Consider the following 18,262-nt stretch of genomic DNA (forward strand, 5'->3'; position numbering starts at 1 on the left):
AACCGTGTCTGGCCCATCTCCCGCGCATCCTCCCTCACACATTCGTCTCCCTCACAGAACCATGATTGGGTCCCCTTGTCCTCTCTTATCACCCCACCAGCCTCCGCATTCAAAGGATCATTTCCGCCAACTCCAGCATGATGCCACCACCAAACACATCTTCCCTTCACCCCCCCTGTCGGCATTCCGTGGGGACTGTTCCCTCCGGGATACCCTGGTCCACTCCTCCATCACCCCCTACACCTCAACCACCTCCCACAGCACCTTCCCATGCAACCGCAGAAGGTGCAACACCTGCCCCTTTACTTCCCCCCTCCTCACCATCCAAGGGCCCAAACACTCTTTTCAAGTGAAGCAGCACTTCACTTGCACTTCCCTCAATTTAGTCTACTGCATTTGCTGCTCCCAATGCAGTCTCCTCTACATTGGAGAGACCAAACGCAGACTGGGTGACCGCTTTGCAGAACACCTTCGGTCTGTTAACAAACATGACCCAGACCTACCCGTCGCTTGCCATTTCAACACACTACCCTGCTCTCATGCCCACATGTCTGTCCTTGGCCTGCTGTAATGTTCCAGTGAAGCTCAATGCAAACTGGAGGAACAGCACCTCATCTTCCAATTTGGCACTTTACAGCCTTCCGGACTTAACATTGAGTTCAACAACTTCAGATCATGAACTCTCTCCTCTATCCCCACCCCCTTTTTTCCATAATTATTATATTTTTCTTTTCCCACCTATTTCTATTATTAATTTTAAATTGATTTCCACCCATTGTTTTATCTCCACCTTTTAGCCTATTTCGATCCCTTCCCCTCACCCTACCCCCACTAGATCCATCTGTCACTTGCTCATCCTGCTTTCTGCCCTTAATGTCACCATCAGCACATCCTTTAGCTAACATCACCACCGCCAACACCCCTTTGTCATTTTGTCTTTGACATCTTTAGCAATCTCTCCTTTGCCTCCACCTGTCACTGGCCCCCTATCCAGCTCCACCTGTCCCACCCCCCTTAAACAGCTTTTATTTCACCTAATTTCTATTTCTCTTTCGTTCTGATGAAGAGTCATACGGACTCAAAACGTTAACTCTGTCTTCCTCTCCACACTTACTGTCAGACCTGCTGAGTTTTTCCAGCTATTTTTGTTTTTGTGCCTAACTCATTGTTCTGTCCAGCCCCTTGTTTGAACAGCATTCTGATTTAGAAATGTGTAAAAGCTGCAGCCATCAAAATTAAACTCCAATTAAAAATGGCACTTCATTATTTGCTATTTTTTATTCTGTAAAAATAAGTTGTGCGAATATATCTTAAGACATAAAGGAACTCTAGTCACAGAAAGGGCATAACAACCCTTTAGAAAATTGTACTGCCAATTCTTTCAAAATAAATGTTTTATACTATATAACATTTGCATGAGAAAACAAGTATGGATGCAATATTACATAGCTCTCCCACAAAGCAAATTTGCTTTTTACCAAAAATTCCACAAAGTAAGTTTAACCCCTCTCTTATCTGTTCCTGGTTTTATAGCTCCCACCACTAATCGTTGAGTGGAGCTCCACTTCACTCTCAAATCAATACACACTCTTCCAAACATCTGCTTTTCAATAACCAGTATTGAAAATCTATTGCGAGTTATGCAAAGCTGAAATTGCTAAAGAAGTGAACAGAGCAGAACCCACGCAGTATACATTCAGATTTGAACTGATATTTGTATTTTCACCTACAGAAGATTACTCTGGAGTTTTCTCCACTCTGTACATACTCGTAGTTGGCCCACAAACTTGAATGGTACTTTGTAATGTATGTATGTTTCACCATAACCTTAAAACTCTTGTCATTGTTGGAAAATTGAAAACTTTGTTGGATATACAATTCTTCTTCATCTGGTGCAAAGATAGATTAGTAATCCATGCCAGGGTTCATGTATAATCTCTATTGACAGGATACTAATACAGGATGATGAGAATGAGCATCTTCTAAATTCTTCACCAGAACAAACTGAAATGCTTCCACGTGCTTTTGCTGCTGTGAGGCTTCTTGTAGCCAGTTTTGTTTTGTAATCTGATTAGTGTTTTAGAAGGAACTCTATTCTTGATTAGATGTCCACGCATCAAGCATCTCATTTACTGCATATCCTCAGTGTGCTGGGTACATCTAGGGGCTAGACTGCTCAATGGTGGCCCACAGGTATCTCTTGAACCCTGGTATACATTCTGCAGATATGTCAGTGTTGGGATAATACCTGTATATTCAGAGAGACAATAGTTTGTAAACCTGGTTAAGAAATTCCTAGTTTGATTGACAGCAATCAGCTTTGTAGGCTGTAGCAGTGCAGCGACTATTGCAATCTTTAAATGTACCATTTGACTCGAGCTGGAATCTAAAGCAATTAGCCTTGTTGTGCCCTGGGTCCATGGGTTTTAAGCTCTGGTGCTTTGAAACATTGTGGAGCCCATGATTGATTTCAGATAAATAGTGCAGGATTTAGATAAATAGTGTAAGGATTGGGCATGATTTTTTAAATTTCTGCTCTGAACAGCCTTATTCCCTTCATCAAGCAAATTTATTTAAAAATCTATACCAGGTTAGAGCTTGCTCTCCAGAAAATAGCCTTGCTTGTTCTGGTGGAATAATCTTTCTGGAGCCCCAACTTGAAGTATTTGTTAATATATAAGGGAAGCCAGTGCAGATTGTGGTTCCACTGTACCTGTGCCTGAGTAGTTGGTTGCCTATGTATGCTTTGGTTCCAATGTCCGCAACAACTGGATTGCACAGAAAACGGGGTCTAGAGACCCAGGCAACACTCTTTCATCTTGATGGACCACTGTTGATCTGTATCTTGAGATGTATTCTTTTTCTATTCCCCTCTCCAATGAAACCAGAAAACATTGCATCAGCATCATTATGTGTAGGTTCTGTGTGATGACTAAGACTGCTAATGTTTGCAGGTTGGATTAAATGAGTGCTAATTAGTTAGTATCTTCCCAAAATGAAATGTTTGTCCTAAGACGCAAAAACCCATTCGCAGACACCATGCAAACCTTAACGAAGCTGAAAGATTGGACAGAAATTCACAATATTGATATGACTGTTACATACACTGATTTTGACAAGCATGGTTTTTACAATTAACAGTCCTTCTGTGACACATCTTAGCTTTTAAATGAAAAGACATTTATCCAAATTCGTCTAATTAAATCCATGAATCTACAAGTAAGTGAGTACTCTATTCTGAAGTCCGAGTCTGGTTTTGGCGGTGCATCCGCTGTCCTGCACGCACCCGAATCTTGCGGATCTTCTTTACTCGCCTTCCTCGCGTCAGGAGCACATTGATGGGCTTGCGACCATATTCTTCCATGATTTGCTGAATTCTATGCCAATTGGATTTGCGCAAATTAAAGTTGCACTGTGTGGCCTCATTCTCATATCCCACATGACATACTCGTGTACTGGGCGCATAACCCTGTGCTTTCACGGTCACTCGATAGTCACCAGGGTTCAGTATTCGCCAGTAGTCCCCATCATTTGCTAGAAAAAGAAATAAGTAAAATATTAATCACAGGAATTGCTGGATACAGTCAGGCGGTATCTGTGGAGGATGAAGCAGTTCAGTTCAGGTCAGTGACCTTTCATCGGAACTGTTTATTATTTTGCTTTTATTAAAATATTTATCAATTTCCTCACTATAATCAAACATGAAAAGAGTGAGACACTCATCAAGATCAGCCGCTAAATACTTGAGAACTTTAGTATTCTGACTAGTTCCCTAATCCTGTGAGCCTTCCTCCCCCAATTCCCAAAATTTGACAATATTTACCACGTAAATAAAGTGGCAACAAGGACAGGTCAGAAGCTGGGAATTCTGCAGCGAGTAACTCAACTCCTGATTCCCCAAAGCTTGTCTACCATCTACAAAGCCCAAGTCAAGAATGTGATGGAATACTCTCCACTTGCTTGGCTGAATGCAGTTCCAGCTCAATTGGCAACCCCTCCACCACCAGCAGATAGTGGCAGCACTGTGTACCATTTACACAAAGAACCGCAGCAACTCAGCAATGTTCCTTCAACAGACCTACAAAACCTGTGACTTCTACCACCTAAAAGACAAGAACAGCAGGTGCATGGGAACACCACCAAGTTCCCCTTCACGTTACGCGCCATCCTGACTTGGAACTATATTGCCATTGTTTCACTGCCGCTGGAGCAAAATCCTGGAGCTCCCTACCATACACCACAGTAGGTGCTTCATCACATGGACTGCAGAAGTTCAAGAAGGTGAGTCACCACCACTTTCTCAAGGACAATTAGTGATGGGCAATAAATGCCAAGAATGAGTTAAAAAATCTGCAAATTACCATTTCAATGGGTGAAATGAGGTTAAGGGATTCAACTGTAAAATTTCAGTCTGTTCAAGACTTGAATACTGTCTCTTTACAAGACAAGACTCTTCCTGCATCTATGGCTCATGGGCAAAAATATTGTAATCTAATGCAGGATCCAACTTTCTCTGCCCTGTACAGTGGGCCTTGCTCTTTTCCTTGACAAAATTAACTTTTGGAGATAAATTGCATCTGTTGGAATTCTGAAGATGGGATTATATTACCTGTTAGCATGTCATGGTTTATTCCTTCAACTGACACTGTGGCATTTGCAATTGCATTTCCATCCAAATCTCGCACAAATCCTTTGATTCCACGATGTATCTGAAACAAAATACTCTGAGCTAAAGGAACTTATATTCAACATGCTTTGCAGTAACATTCCTGGTTTTCAGATTCTGCATCCAAGAACTTGTTAATGAGATAACCAACCCATACACTGTCATCAGGCCCAAAACTGACCATTTTAAATTTTGCCTGTAAATTCACCATTCTGAACCAGAACTTGAGCTCTTTTGAATGCTCCAATTGTGTTGTATTGCACATGACAGAATACTGCTCAAGTAGTTAATAATTCTAAACAAGAAATTACTTTGTACATTTTTAGTTTATGGATTATTTTCCTCATAATTGCACCCTCCAGTTGATCCCATTGTCTTAATTTGGCATGAATGATTGATTCTTTCATTATTTAAAAAACTATTAATTAATTTTCCCCTTGACCTTCTTTCCCAATGGAAACAATACCTTACTCCGTTTTTCTCTTTGAATGGGTGACCCAAACCTTTTATCACCCTTTCCTCTCCATAGTTCTACGGGTGCTGCCTTTTGCCCACTATCTCATCCAAGTGAGTTCACTCTAGACTTGAAGGTTAACTTTTGTCAGAAATTGCACTTGTACAATGTGTGGTAGTCCAATACCTGTTCCATAAAATAGAGTAGTGCCTCCTGGTTGTTCTGCCATTCCTTGGTCAACTCACTCTCATGAGGGAATTTGTCACACCCGACATAAATGGAGAGCTGGAAGCAGTTGGTGTGCAGGTAGCTGAAATCATTTATAGCTGTGGAGAAGATGACACTCATCAGGAGCCTACAGAGTACTCTCACTGAAACAACACACCTCCCTCAAAGAGCTTTCAAGATTTTCTCTATCATCAGTAGAGCAAAATCTTTACAGGCATTGTGGCACCTATTATTACAACACTTTAAAATGGAATGGAGTAAAGATGAGAGAAATAATGAATAAGAAATAGGAGCAAGAGTAGGCATTTCAGCCCCTTGAACGCACTCTGCCATTCGATTAGATCATGGCGGATCTCATTGTGGCCTTAACTCCACTTTCCTGCGTGCCCCACTAATCCTTCACTCCCTTGATCAAAAATCTATCTAACTCAGCCCTGAACATATTCTATGGCCCAGCCTCCACTCCTCTCTGAGGGAGAGAATGCCAAAGATTAACCACCCTCTGAGAGAAAAAGAACATTCTCTCAGCATCTACCCTGTCAAGCTCCCTGACAATCTTATATCTTTCAATAAGATGAAATGATCGATCCTTTCACCGCTGAATCCTGAAACAGCACCTTACTTCTAGGTTGTACTCTTCAAGCTTTTTTATAATTCAGTTTAATCCTCCTTAGTAAATTTTCTTAAGAGCAGCGGATACTCTAAATGGCCTTTCATAACTTTTACACTAAATATTCTCTGAGAAATGTTGCGCTTTATTCAGGGTGTGATAGCTTTCCAGAGTGAGATTGCCAGTTTGTGCTGTGGTTCTGCTGAGAAGTGGTTTCTGGATGGTTACATTTATTTTATGTTAGCATTCTAGCCAGCAGAGGGCGAGCACACCATTATTCCAGCAATGTGGACGAACCTACAGCATGGGACCAAATCTCTCATGCTCTGTGGAAGATGATCGCAGTCCCTCGGCTTCTGTAACTTAGCTGAGCACAACTCTGATCACTTATTGTCACCTGCCACTAACTAAGCAGAAAATACGTGATTCTATCGAAAAATAGAAAGACTTTTCATGACCACTGGATGTCTGAAAGAGCTTTACTTTTTGCAATGTAGTCACCGATGTAACAGAGGAAATGCAGCAGCCAATTTTCACACAGCAAATGCCCACGAACTGCAATGTGATAATGATCAGATATTTGTTTTTTTTAGGATGTTGTTTGAGGGATAAATATCGGTCAGAATACAAGGAATAACTTCCCTGCTGTTCTTCAAAATCATGCAATGGGATCTTTTACATTTGCCCAAGCAGGCAGATGAGGCCTTGGTTTAACATATCATCCAAAAAAACAGTTCCTCTGACAGTGTAATTTTCCTACAGTACTGCACTGTCAGGCTTGAGTTTTGGTAGTTAAACCTAGGAGTGGGATTTGAACTCAGAACTTTGTAATTTAGTAGTGAGTGTTAGACCCATTGAACCACATGTGACAAACTGTGAATATGGAATAAAGGCTGATCCCAAAGTTGCTGGACACTGATGGTGAAGATAATTACTGTTTATAACATCTGTTTCAGTGAATGTGTTAAAATAGGATTGTGACATGATAAGGTACCAAGAAATATACATTGTGAAATCTTCCTTAGCTTTTCCTAATTGTTACAAAATATAAAGTTTGGAAACTAGATTAAATATGTTTAGTTTGGGATTATTTGTTTAAACCGATTTGGGAAATTCTATTCCAAAAGCTGAAATTGTTCGCCCTTTTAAGAAATGGTCATTTTAAAATTATTTTTTTGAAAAATTTCACATTTTTTGTCATAGTTTTATGTTTTTTACCCTCTCAGCCATGTGCTGCAATAGAGAGGAGAGCTGATGGATCAAGGCGTCTTCATAACCTCTGCTAATGCCACTTACTCTCCAATTGCTGGATGGTGGCCCAGTGTAACCAGAAGCAGAGGTCCTGGTGGGTCTTTTTTATTCATTCACGGGATGTGGGCTTTGCTAGCTGGGTCAGCATTTAATGCACATCCCTAGTTGCCCATGAGAAGGTGGTGTTGAGTTGCCTTCTTGAACCGCTGCAGTTCATGTGGTGTAGGTACATCCACTGTCCTGTTAGGGAGGGAATTCGAGGATTTTGACCCAGTGACAGTGAAGAAACTGCGATATATTTCCAAGTCAGGATGGTGAGTGACTTGGAGGGGAACTTCCAGGTGGTGGTGTTCCTATTTATCTGCTGCCCTTGTCCTTCTAGATGGCAGTGGTCGTGGATTTGGAAGGTGCTGTCTAAGGAGATTTGGTGAATTCCTGGAGTGCACCTTGTAGATAGTACACACTGCTGTTATTGTGTGTCGGCGGTGGAGGGAGTGACTCTTTGTGGATATGGTGCCAATCAAACAGGCTGCTTTGTCCTGGTGTCAAGCTTCTGAGAGTTGGGGGAGCTGCATTCATCCAGCCAAGTGGGGAGTATTCCATTATACTCCTGACTTGTGCCTTGTAGATGTTACCTTTTCTCCTATCTTTTATTTAACGCTTTGTATCTGTTTAGTTGTCTGGAACACTCTGTAATTCTGGCCAAGGTTTTCAACTTATCATGGGGGATAATATGTGAATATGATTAGAAGTTATTTTATGTCATGCTTTGAGAGCATTGACTGTTATTATTAAAGCCCAAGCATTTTGGCAAGAAACTAATGGGAATTTTTGAAAAGACGAAGTGCTTGTTTTGCTGTCAATCCAACCTAATTTACATGAAATAAATAATATTTGCAATGTCTCCCTCTTTATTCTGGCTGATAGCATCAAGTACATGGATTAAATGTATTATAGAATTTCTCTCTTCATTCTCTAGAAAGGAGTATACGCTGTCCACAGAGGAGTGCTTACACTGCATTAGTGCTTATATTCACAACTCTATCCCTGTGACATCGTGGATTATGTTCTTGTGTGTGCATGGTGCTGTAATTCATACTTACTACCAATAGATGGATGCCATGCGCCACCATTGATGATTCCAAAACCATTAGTGAAATCGTCAGTGTGACATTTGCCTCGATATGTTTCTGTCATAGTAAGATGTGCAGAAGCATAAGAGATAGCCAGCCACTGGAATATTGTGTCATCTGGTGTTTCCATATAACGTGACTTTTCACCTTCATCTTCCTCATAATCCTCCCCCCTCTGAGGCCTTCGCATCATCTCTTCCTCTTCCTCCTGAGGTCTGCCCATGTTGTATGGAAATGTCACCACTTGTTCACCTCCAAGGAAATTAGCTCCAAGCACAAAGGGGATTTTTTCTAACCATGTTATAATAGCTCGCGTTTCTACAGCAACCTGAAAAAATAGAAGTCTGTGAGTGAAAAGGTTGTACACAAACTCTCCTCCATCCCCACCCCCTTTCCGATCCCCCCTTTTCCAATAATTTATAATTTTTTTTACACTATATTTTTTTCTTTTCCCTCCTATTTTTAAATTTATTTCGATCTATTGTTTCATCTCCACCTTTTAGCCCATTTCAATCCCTTCCCCCCACCCCACCTGCACTCGGGCCATCTGCCACTAGCTTGCTTCCCTTAATGTCCCCATTAGCACATCTTTTAGATAATATCACCACCATCAACACCCCTTTGTCCTTTTGCCTATGACATCTTTGGCAGTTTCTTCTTGGCCTCCACCTATCACTGGCCCTCTATCGAGCTCTCCTGTCCCACCCCCTCTACCAGCTTATATTTCATCTCATTTCTATATGTCTTAGTTCTGGTGAAGGGTCATACGGACTCGAAATGTCAAACTGTATCCCTCTCCGCAGATGCTGTCAGACCTGCTGAGTTTTTCCAGGTATTTTTGTTTTTGTACACAAACTGTATGTGTTTTAACAGTGTGAAATTAAACTTCTCGTTCTTCAGTTTACTTATCTTTTGGTGGGTTACCCACAGTAAATCCATGAGTCATCCTGTGCCCACACTCTGCATTCTTTGAGGTCAGTCACCCTCTGAATCTACTCAGAGATTTCCTCAAATATAAACAGAAAATGCTGGAAATACTCAACAGGTCATCTGTGTGGAGAGAGAGAGAGATCGAGACACAGACCCGCACAGTTGATGTTTCAGGTTGATGATCTTTCACTAGGGCCAGAATTTTAACATGAGAATGACACGCGGTGATGTCGGGCGTGCATCCCGACTTCAGCGTGCGTCATTCAGATATTACGTTCAGCGGGCACACACTGGAAGCGGCTGTGCGCTTGCCGAACTGTCAACAGCCTATTAAGACCATTAGAAGCCCAATTAAAGTACTTGTCAACGCTGCCCGTCCAACCTTAAGGTTGGTGGCAGGCGAAGACCCCAAGTGGCCTTCACGTTTTTCAGACTCATCCACAGACGGGATGAGGTTTCCTGAAGGTTTTATTAAATAAATAAATAATTTTTGGACAATTCATAAATATGTCCCAGCTCATGTGACACTGTCACATGAGGAGACATATCTAAATAATTTTTAACTTTATTATTTCTGAACTTTTCTTATGTACTTCATCTCCCTGAGGCAGCTCCGTGCCTCAGGGAGATTTCTGTACTCTTTTGCACGAATGAGTGCAGGCCCCGACTCTCCCTTCTCTCCTCGCCCGCACTGGTAACGCTGAGCGCTATCGGCCATGCGTCACACTGGACAGGCCTTAATTGGCCTGCCCACGTAAAATGGCGGCATGCAGCTGATCGCGGGCGGCGATCGGCTCCGCGCCTGCCCGCGCCCGCTCCCGACTGGCCTGCCTGACATAAAGAAAATTCTCCTCTAGGATTAGAAAATGATTGGAAATATTTTAAGCAAGTAGGGAGGCAAGTAAAGATGGGGGAGGAGAAGGTGAAAAAAAGGGAAGGTGTGTGATAGGGTGGAAGGCAGGAGTGATTAATTGACAAAAGGGATCATCCTGTTCATCCTTCGAGGCAAAGATGATCATGTTCATCATCTGGAGTATATGATGGGTCCCAGTGGGTGATTGCTAAGGCTAATCTGTGCCTGGAAGGTTCTGCTGCAAAGAGGACAGGATATCGCAGATGATTGCATTTTGGACGAATTGCTGACTTGGAATGCCCTCCTTGTATTTTCAAAAGGGATATTTGTGCAAGACAAAAGGGGGTGGTAATGGGACAATTAAAAAAACAAAACCTGAATCTTGTGAGCTGTGAGTGGCAACATCACCACTACCTTCTCAAGGGCAATTAGTATGGGCAATAAATGCTGGCCTAGCCAGCGATGCCCATGTCCCATGAATGAATGAAAAAAACAGATCTGCTGTTCAAAGAAGTGGAAGCAGTGGTTATAGTCTGAAATTGCTGAACTTGATGTTCAGTCCGAATGCTGAAAGGGGAGGGGAGAAAGTGTTAGTGGCGCTGTCGCACTCCGGTAGTGGAAAGGGCAGAGGATGTTGGACGTTGAGGCTGGTGGCTAGAAGGTGAGGGCAATTCTTGTGGAAGGGGAGTCCTATTATGGTTCTGGGTTGGAGGGCAAAGGTGAAGCCAGAAGGATAGGAAATGGGACAGACACAGTCGAGAGCATTTTTGGTTGAGGAGAAAGGAAGACATATCAGAAACACTGCTCGGGACAATTCTGTGTCATCAGAACAGATGAGATGGAGATGGAGAAACTGGGAGAATGAAATAGGATGCTTACAGAAAGCCAGGGGGCAGAAAGTGAAACATTAACTCCGTTTCTCTCCCCATAATTGCTGCCTTTGACATTTTCTGTTTATTTAAACAGATTTACAGCACCTGCAGTACTTTGTTTTGGTATTGGAGTCTCCCTTCACTCTCGAGCTCAACCAGACCAGATCATAGCTTTCTGAGCCCACCCAGACCATTTTAGATGTCTTGCAATTTTTTTCATCCAAGTTGTCGACTAAATAAACAGGATTCAGACAAAACAGACCCTTTTGCAACAAACATTCTGCACAGTTGGCATGTTACTGCTGCTTGCTCACCGCGCCTTCTTCTGATTGGTATTCCTCTGGTATCGGAAGGTGGTGATTGTTGACTCTTCGAATACTTCCTCTTTGGCCTTTTGCACCCCAGATCATTGAGGTCAGGTCTGGAAAGTTGTCACTGAGGTCATATCCTTCTTCTGTCCAGTACCCTAGTGCCCAGCTGCTTACTTCTGAACCCTGTGGCAGAGTTAAAATACTTGATTATTTTCTTCCTTGTGATTTCTTCCAATCTTTGAGACCAACAACTGTTGGTTTTGCACCAAAATGATGTCTTTTTATTCGCATTTTGGATACTGCCAATCTGGTCTCATTAAAATTGCAACAAATTTATGTTAAGTTTAGAACTTACTCAAAAAGGAATGGAAATATCACACCAACCCTTTCTGAAGCTACACTTAAGACTGGGAAGTTCTACAACATTGCCAGACCAAGAGCTGTGACATCATTATTCAGTTTAAAGAGGCAAAATGTCCATTTCACCAAACTAATTTTCACTTTAGCAATTGTACATGACTACATGTGTGAAAGGATACTGATAACAATGCTGAGGACACCATGCATGAAAGATGAAACTAGCATGTTATCAATTTACATTGAGAGTCATTTCCAACAAGGCTAGCATTCACTACCATGGGAACATTTCAGAAGATGTTGACCAATACACATTTAATAAACCAATAGTACATTTTCTGACTGAAAGACTCTTGGACTGTATTTCCAATCAGGTGCTCACTATTTCATAAGCCAGTTCGTAACCATCTGGATTGAGAGAGGGTACAAGATGTATTCTTGTGCTATCGATTATACGTGTGATCCGGGGGTTTCCATAGGTGTATTCCTTACACAGGAATTGCATTAGTAGCAGTAGTAACTCCCGGCCTAAAACTTCGTTCCCATGCATCCCAGCCGTGTAATGAAACTCGGGCTCCCCTGCAAAACATCAGTTTATCACAATTAGGTGTAAGCATGAAGACAGTGTTAGAATTGTAACTAATCTCAGAGGTAATGATTGCAGCCAAAAGAATTTTAGTCTCAAATTAATTGGATGACTTTATTTTCATTCCTCCTCTGATTGTAGTGACAATTTATGCTTGACTGTAGTTTCAGCAGAATCGACAGATCCTCCTAATGGCTACTTTTTATATGTGAATCGAACAGTCAATTGTTGGAGGCACTTTTAATATCATGCTCATCACAGTCAAGTCTAACTTGGTCCTTGCCTACTACTCACACATTTCAACTTTTTCACAAGGTGGATCACTTGTAACCCGAGGGAGTAAGGAAATGGTCAGTATCATGAAAAGGACATGACACTTTTTTCCAAGAAATTAAACAATAGTAAAGATATTTAGCTCCCATATGAGAAAATGGCGAGCAGCTGGAGGGTTCTAAAATGCTAATATAATTTTGGAATAAAAAATGACACAACAAAAACGTGTTGAATGAATGTACACAATGTACTTTGAAAAACAGCTAACCATATTTTAGGCACCTAAGAAATGGGCACAAATGGGCCTAGGATAAACAGGATTAAGATATGATTTTCCTCTCGTCAGTCAAGACTTCCCTGGTAAACTAACCTACTGATGAATGACCAAAATCAGAAATAAAGAGAGCTAAGATCTGGAGCCAACAAGCCCAGCACAAAGACCCAGTCAATGAGTTATCAAATCTGGAGTGGTGGAGAAGAGACATGGAATGACAGATTAACAGAATGCCAGCAATTAATGTTGGGAAACTTTCAAAGAAGATATAAATAGATTTTCAAAGTTTCTTTTAAAATTTGGTTCAATGTTTGTGAAAAAGGGCTTAAAAACCCTCACTGGTCAGCCTGGGAGCTGAGTTCAACCAAGACAGTGAAAATCACTAACTGCGACATTAGTCACTGTTATCTGAGGGCAGAAGTAGACACCAGTAATGATTAAATTGCCCTTAAACTGTTCCTGCAACATGCAGAAATCAATGGGATTTATTACCTTAATTTGGATTTGGAAGAGTATAACAGAGACACACTGAGGAATATTACCAGGTTCATGCTCTCCTGGGTTATCTGACAACTCCATGGCATAGATCTTCAGTCCTTGAGAACTTTTTCCAATGTTATAAATCCTGGTAATATTTGGGCACTGCTCATTCACAACCTTCATCAGCTGAGAGATAATTAAAGTGTTAAATTTTTTCACTTGTCAAAATGAAATACTTATGTACTCAGCAAGGCATAGGTCAGTGTGAAAGTTAGAGATTGAATGAATGGAACGAAAGTTCGTAATTTTGCCCACTTTCCATCAAACTGATTTGTATTGTCTCTGATATCTGATTATTTGACTGCATTATTGAGTAAAGAACCGACAGGGTAAACCCTTGAGAGGATAACATGCTGTTAAATATGCCGTGACTGTGGAAAACTATCAAGGAAAAAGCAGAAGATAACGATGTAATATTACACTAGGATGCTGCATTACATGGATAATATTTCCTTGGCTGCAGTTGCTCATCTTGTACCACAAGGCTACTTGACCGACTCAATAATTCTAACCTTAGTTTCCAACATTATATAGATATTTATCCTGCTCTTTTAGAAAAAATAATTAACATAGCATTCTTCTAATCACTGGCATTGCTTGACCTGTGCATGCAGTGAGAAATCATGTTATTCTATAATGGAGCCTACACACTGTCCAATACCATTACTCACAAAAATCACGTATTTAAGCATAGACATTGAGGGGTTATTGTCAATATTTGCTAGCAATACCAAATTAGTGAGTGCAGAAAACTGAGGAGAAAAGTAAGAAGTAAATAGGGAATATAGACAATTTAAAAAGTGAACAAATATGTATAATGCATATTAAGGCGAAATAGCATGTTGTGTTGAAGATATTTCCCATGAGAACCAAGGTTCACTGTTGCAAATGAGCTCTTGCTCCCAGTGAACTGGAATATGACTTTACGTGCCCAAAACCTGATACACATTGGTCTGGCCATACCTGCCGCATATCCTTGTAGTTGTGATGCCTGAAGTCGAGACCATCCTCTAAAGTCAGTTCATTGGGTTCATATTGATTGGAGGCTGTGAGAGAGGCATAGCAAGTTTTATGGTTTTAAGTTTTGTATGAGAGTCGTGATCAGTTGATCAGTATACCCCATTTACAAAATTCAGGAAGGATACTGAGAGGCAAAATAATGAAACATTGTTTTGTTCGTTGACGAATTGCTAATGTGGATAGGTGAAAATTATCATTGGAAGAAACAAGTGGGAGATTACAAGAAGTGTCTTCACATGGAATGCTTTCCCCAAGAGGCTATTGAAACAGAGACATCAACATCCGGTCTAAAGCATAGAAACAAACCAGTTGGCCCATCTTCTTTATGTGGTGTTTATGCTCCACTTGAGCTTCCTCCCCTAATTCATCTAAACCCATCAGTATACCATTCCGATCCTTTCTCCCTCATGTGCTTATCTAGCTTCCTGTGGAAATGAAGATGAGATAATTTTGAGGATCCAAACTGGCATTGCAGCCTCTGAGTTAGAACTGTTTGAAGGATAAAATCTTACTTTAAAAGCAAATGTACAATGGCCAGAGTGTTATAATAGAACAATAGTGAACTTACATATTAACAGATGCTGACACTGGACTATGTAGGTGACATGTACAGGGTAGAGAATAAACATTGACACGTTTATCATTATGCGTTTTACAACACAAACATATATATTGTGTATAGTATATAGGACACACAGTAAATGCTCACATACAGTATGTATTTCCTATAGTACACAGGCAAAACACATACATGCATCACTTGTATCCAAATGCTGAAGTGCACACATGACATTGCAGATGGACAGGTTTTGCTCTTTGCGTAATAGAAAGTTATTACCTGACACTGGACAGCCGAGCACCTCCATTCTCATGCACAGGCTTCCATTCCAGCTTTGTGGATTAATTCGGATGTAGCGAGCAACAACCGTTTCTGGGAATTCATTCAGAATGGGTGTTTCAGTATCCACATTCCCATAAAATAGCTGCAGAAATGGGAAAGCATCAGTAAGCTCCCTGTTAACAGCCATAGCTATTGTATTCTAAATATTCTTTCTTTTTATTGATAATGCTGTGAGGAAATATCACTTATACAAATATCTGTATCCTTCAGGATCTGTCAGCATTCCGGTCTTAGGTCTGTTAGGCACCCATGAACACACATGTGCCCAGGGGCTTCGACGGATATACCCAGGCACAGATTATTCCAGTCAGAAACTCTATTAGTCCTGGGGTCAGGTACTTGGGCTATTTTTCTATTTTCATTTGTGAGGCCATATGGTTTGTGACTGTGCAGGAGTGACAAATCTGATCCTGTCTGTTCTCAATTTCTTGCCCTGGCTACCCAGATTGGAGATTGAACCTGTAATTCTCTTGATCCCCATATGGCTTTGTTCCACATTCAGCAAAATCTTTGGTAAGTCCTGTAAACTTGTTTTATATATTATTTAAAGCCACGTGAACTGTTGTAGCAGTTTCTTGTCATGTATGTTCCAGCGATAGGAAAAATAGCTAGATGTAAAATTCATCCATGAACCAACCACACATGTCAGCGAGTCAGTCTTAAAGTTATCTTGTGTGATAATTAACCTATTATATCTGTCATCTTCTATGGCACACACCCAATCATAGTCCTTATTGATGTGGTACATAATTATTATCTTTCAACTTCTGGATACACAGTCAGTCATGGCTGTCAACTTGCCTGATGCATAGCTCGTAAGATCTGTCAGCAGGTGATACCCATGCATTGAATATATCCAGTAACTGCTGTTCATTGGTGTGTGATGCCCATTCAGCATGCTCGAAACGTACTTAATCACATTGGTCATTGTATGTGGTATGTATCCGTTCATCTCAATCAGTGTGTGATTATGTACCCAGTCACATCTATCACTGTGTGATGCATTTTCAGTTATGTCTATCAGTTTTGAGACACATACCCAATCATAATATCCATCTGTGTACGTCATCCATGTACGGCTGTCATTGCTGAACTGCACATAGAATGAGTTCACCCAGTCATTGCTGTCAATAAAGAGATTTGGTTGTTAGTTCCAAAGAGATTTGTGTGATCACTGGTTTTCAAATTCTTAATAATGAATGATGGTACGAATTTGGTTTAACATGATTTCACTGTTAGGTATTTTTGAAGAACACACAATTGACAATGAAAGGTGAAGCATATGTTTCTCTACATAGGAAACCAGGATAAATAAAAAAGGTCAAAAACACAAGAAATAATCTAGGTTGAAAGGAAGATGAATTAATCAGGAAGTAGTGATTAGTTAATGCTAAACTTGGGTTTTAGAAGTCTGAAGATTGTCAAGAAAGAGAAATGAAAGAGTCATAACTTTGATGACCTGATGAAAGGAGTTTAGGAGACATTCTGATGAGTTTAGCTTTGGGAATACAGAAAGGAGGAAACTATGTAGGAAAACTGGACATACATGTTTCGAGCTTAGGAACAGCAGAGAAAATTTTGGAGTCATGGCTGTAATTTTATTGATGAAATAGAAACTGACAAGTTACATTGAGGAAAGAGAGATTGGAAGCTGGAAGCAAAAAAAGAAATGTCTATTCGATGACAACACTTTGCTGTAGCAACATTGAAAGACAGATGTTAAGAACCTCTTCAACTACTGAAGCTTTGGACTGACTTGTACCTAAGTTAAGAATTATTGGAAAAGAAGTATTTGGCACAAAAGAGTAAACCAAACTCCTGGTTGACAATTAGCAATGGAGAAAATATATAAATCCCATTTGAGATCAGGAGAGGTAGTGAGGCCACAAATGTCAACAATTGGAAAATTACATTCATTTTGTTTTCAGGGTGTGAGCAATATTGTCAAGGCTTCATTTATGCCAAATGTCACTCCCCTGAGAATGTGTAATGGTCTTTTTTTACCAACCACTGCAATCCATGTACTGATAGGTGCAGCTACAATAGTGTTTGGGAAGAATTTATAGATATTGACCCAGTGGCAATAATTAGATGGTGTATGACTTGAGAGGAATTCAGAGGTGATGGTTCTACCGTGATATTGCTGCTGTCGTCCTTCTCAGTGGGAGATGTCACAGGGAAGCACAATCAAAATTACAATGTGCTAATTGATGATTAGACTTGCGAAGGGTATGAAAAAACTGTGTTTAAAGTATTAAAAACACAAAAATGCAATTGTTCTTTAGAAGACAATTTACATCAAATATGTATGATTCGGCCATTGCATTGGTTTTGGGCTTTGAGGCCATAAAATTGAAAGGAAACTAATGAAAAATGAAATCATAAACACAAGGTCATATAGGACTGGATGATGAGTGAGTGATCTGATGTGAATAAGGGATAGAAGAGTAGTGAGGACAGAGCCCTGAAGGAACTTATAGATGGTGAACTATCAGCCATCATATAAAGTATGTGATTTGACAGAAATTGGATAGCCTTGAACAGAGCTTAGATGAAAGCTCAAATATTAGTAATTTGTTTGAAATTGTAGAATGTTAATGTGACTACTGCCTAACAATTGGAGCAAAGGTACATAGTACAAACAAGAAGGTCACCAGTAGAATGGCTGTGCCTAAAACCATACTGACAATCAAGGATAGATCAAAACTTTAAAGGTGATGGATTATCAAAGTCCTGTCCTCTTCATGGTATCTATCCTTCCTATTGTCCTCAAGATACATGCCTCCAAACTCAGTTCTGGACTAGACGTTCTCATCACTCTCTATTACACCTTTACTTTTTCTTGGAGATTTGCCAATTCTATTCCTAAGAAAGGTGATCCCAAATACCTTTACAACTACTGCTTATTTCCTTCACACTAGTACTTTCTGAAGTCATGGAAACTACCTTGAACTTTCAGATTAACATTCTCTTAAGATTAAGTTTTTCAGCATGACTCTCCAC

The 18,262-nt window shown here is 40.5% G+C and overlaps 1 protein-coding gene across 2 annotated transcripts in view; it reads right to left on the reverse strand.

Moving 5' to 3' along the window:
* Nucleotides 1-1,259: 1,259 nt before the first annotated feature.
* LOC144694871 (inactive carboxypeptidase-like protein X2) overlaps nt 1,260-18,262 on the reverse strand; it is a 65,480-nt gene continuing 48,477 nt past the window's right edge. For both annotated transcript variants that reach the window (XM_078565533.1, XM_078565532.1), the window contains 10 exons: nt 16,299-16,383; nt 15,197-15,341; nt 14,302-14,384; nt 13,341-13,464; nt 12,048-12,244; nt 11,312-11,491; nt 8,313-8,670; nt 5,307-5,446; nt 4,610-4,709; nt 1,260-3,534 (listed from right to left, as the gene is read on the reverse strand). In XM_078565533.1, coding sequence (XP_078421659.1) covers nt 3,233-3,534; nt 4,610-4,709; nt 5,307-5,446; nt 8,313-8,670; nt 11,312-11,491; nt 12,048-12,244; nt 13,341-13,464; nt 14,302-14,384; nt 15,197-15,341; nt 16,299-16,383 — 1,714 coding nt within the window. In that variant the 3' untranslated portion in view covers nt 1,260-3,232. The remainder of the gene's footprint in view (nt 3,535-4,609; nt 4,710-5,306; nt 5,447-8,312; nt 8,671-11,311; nt 11,492-12,047; nt 12,245-13,340; nt 13,465-14,301; nt 14,385-15,196; nt 15,342-16,298; nt 16,384-18,262) is intronic.

Source organism: Cetorhinus maximus, chromosome 20, assembly GCF_964194155.1.
Source record: "Cetorhinus maximus chromosome 20, sCetMax3.hap1.1, whole genome shotgun sequence".
In the NCBI taxonomy this organism is placed as follows: Eukaryota; Metazoa; Chordata; class Chondrichthyes; order Lamniformes; family Cetorhinidae; genus Cetorhinus; species Cetorhinus maximus.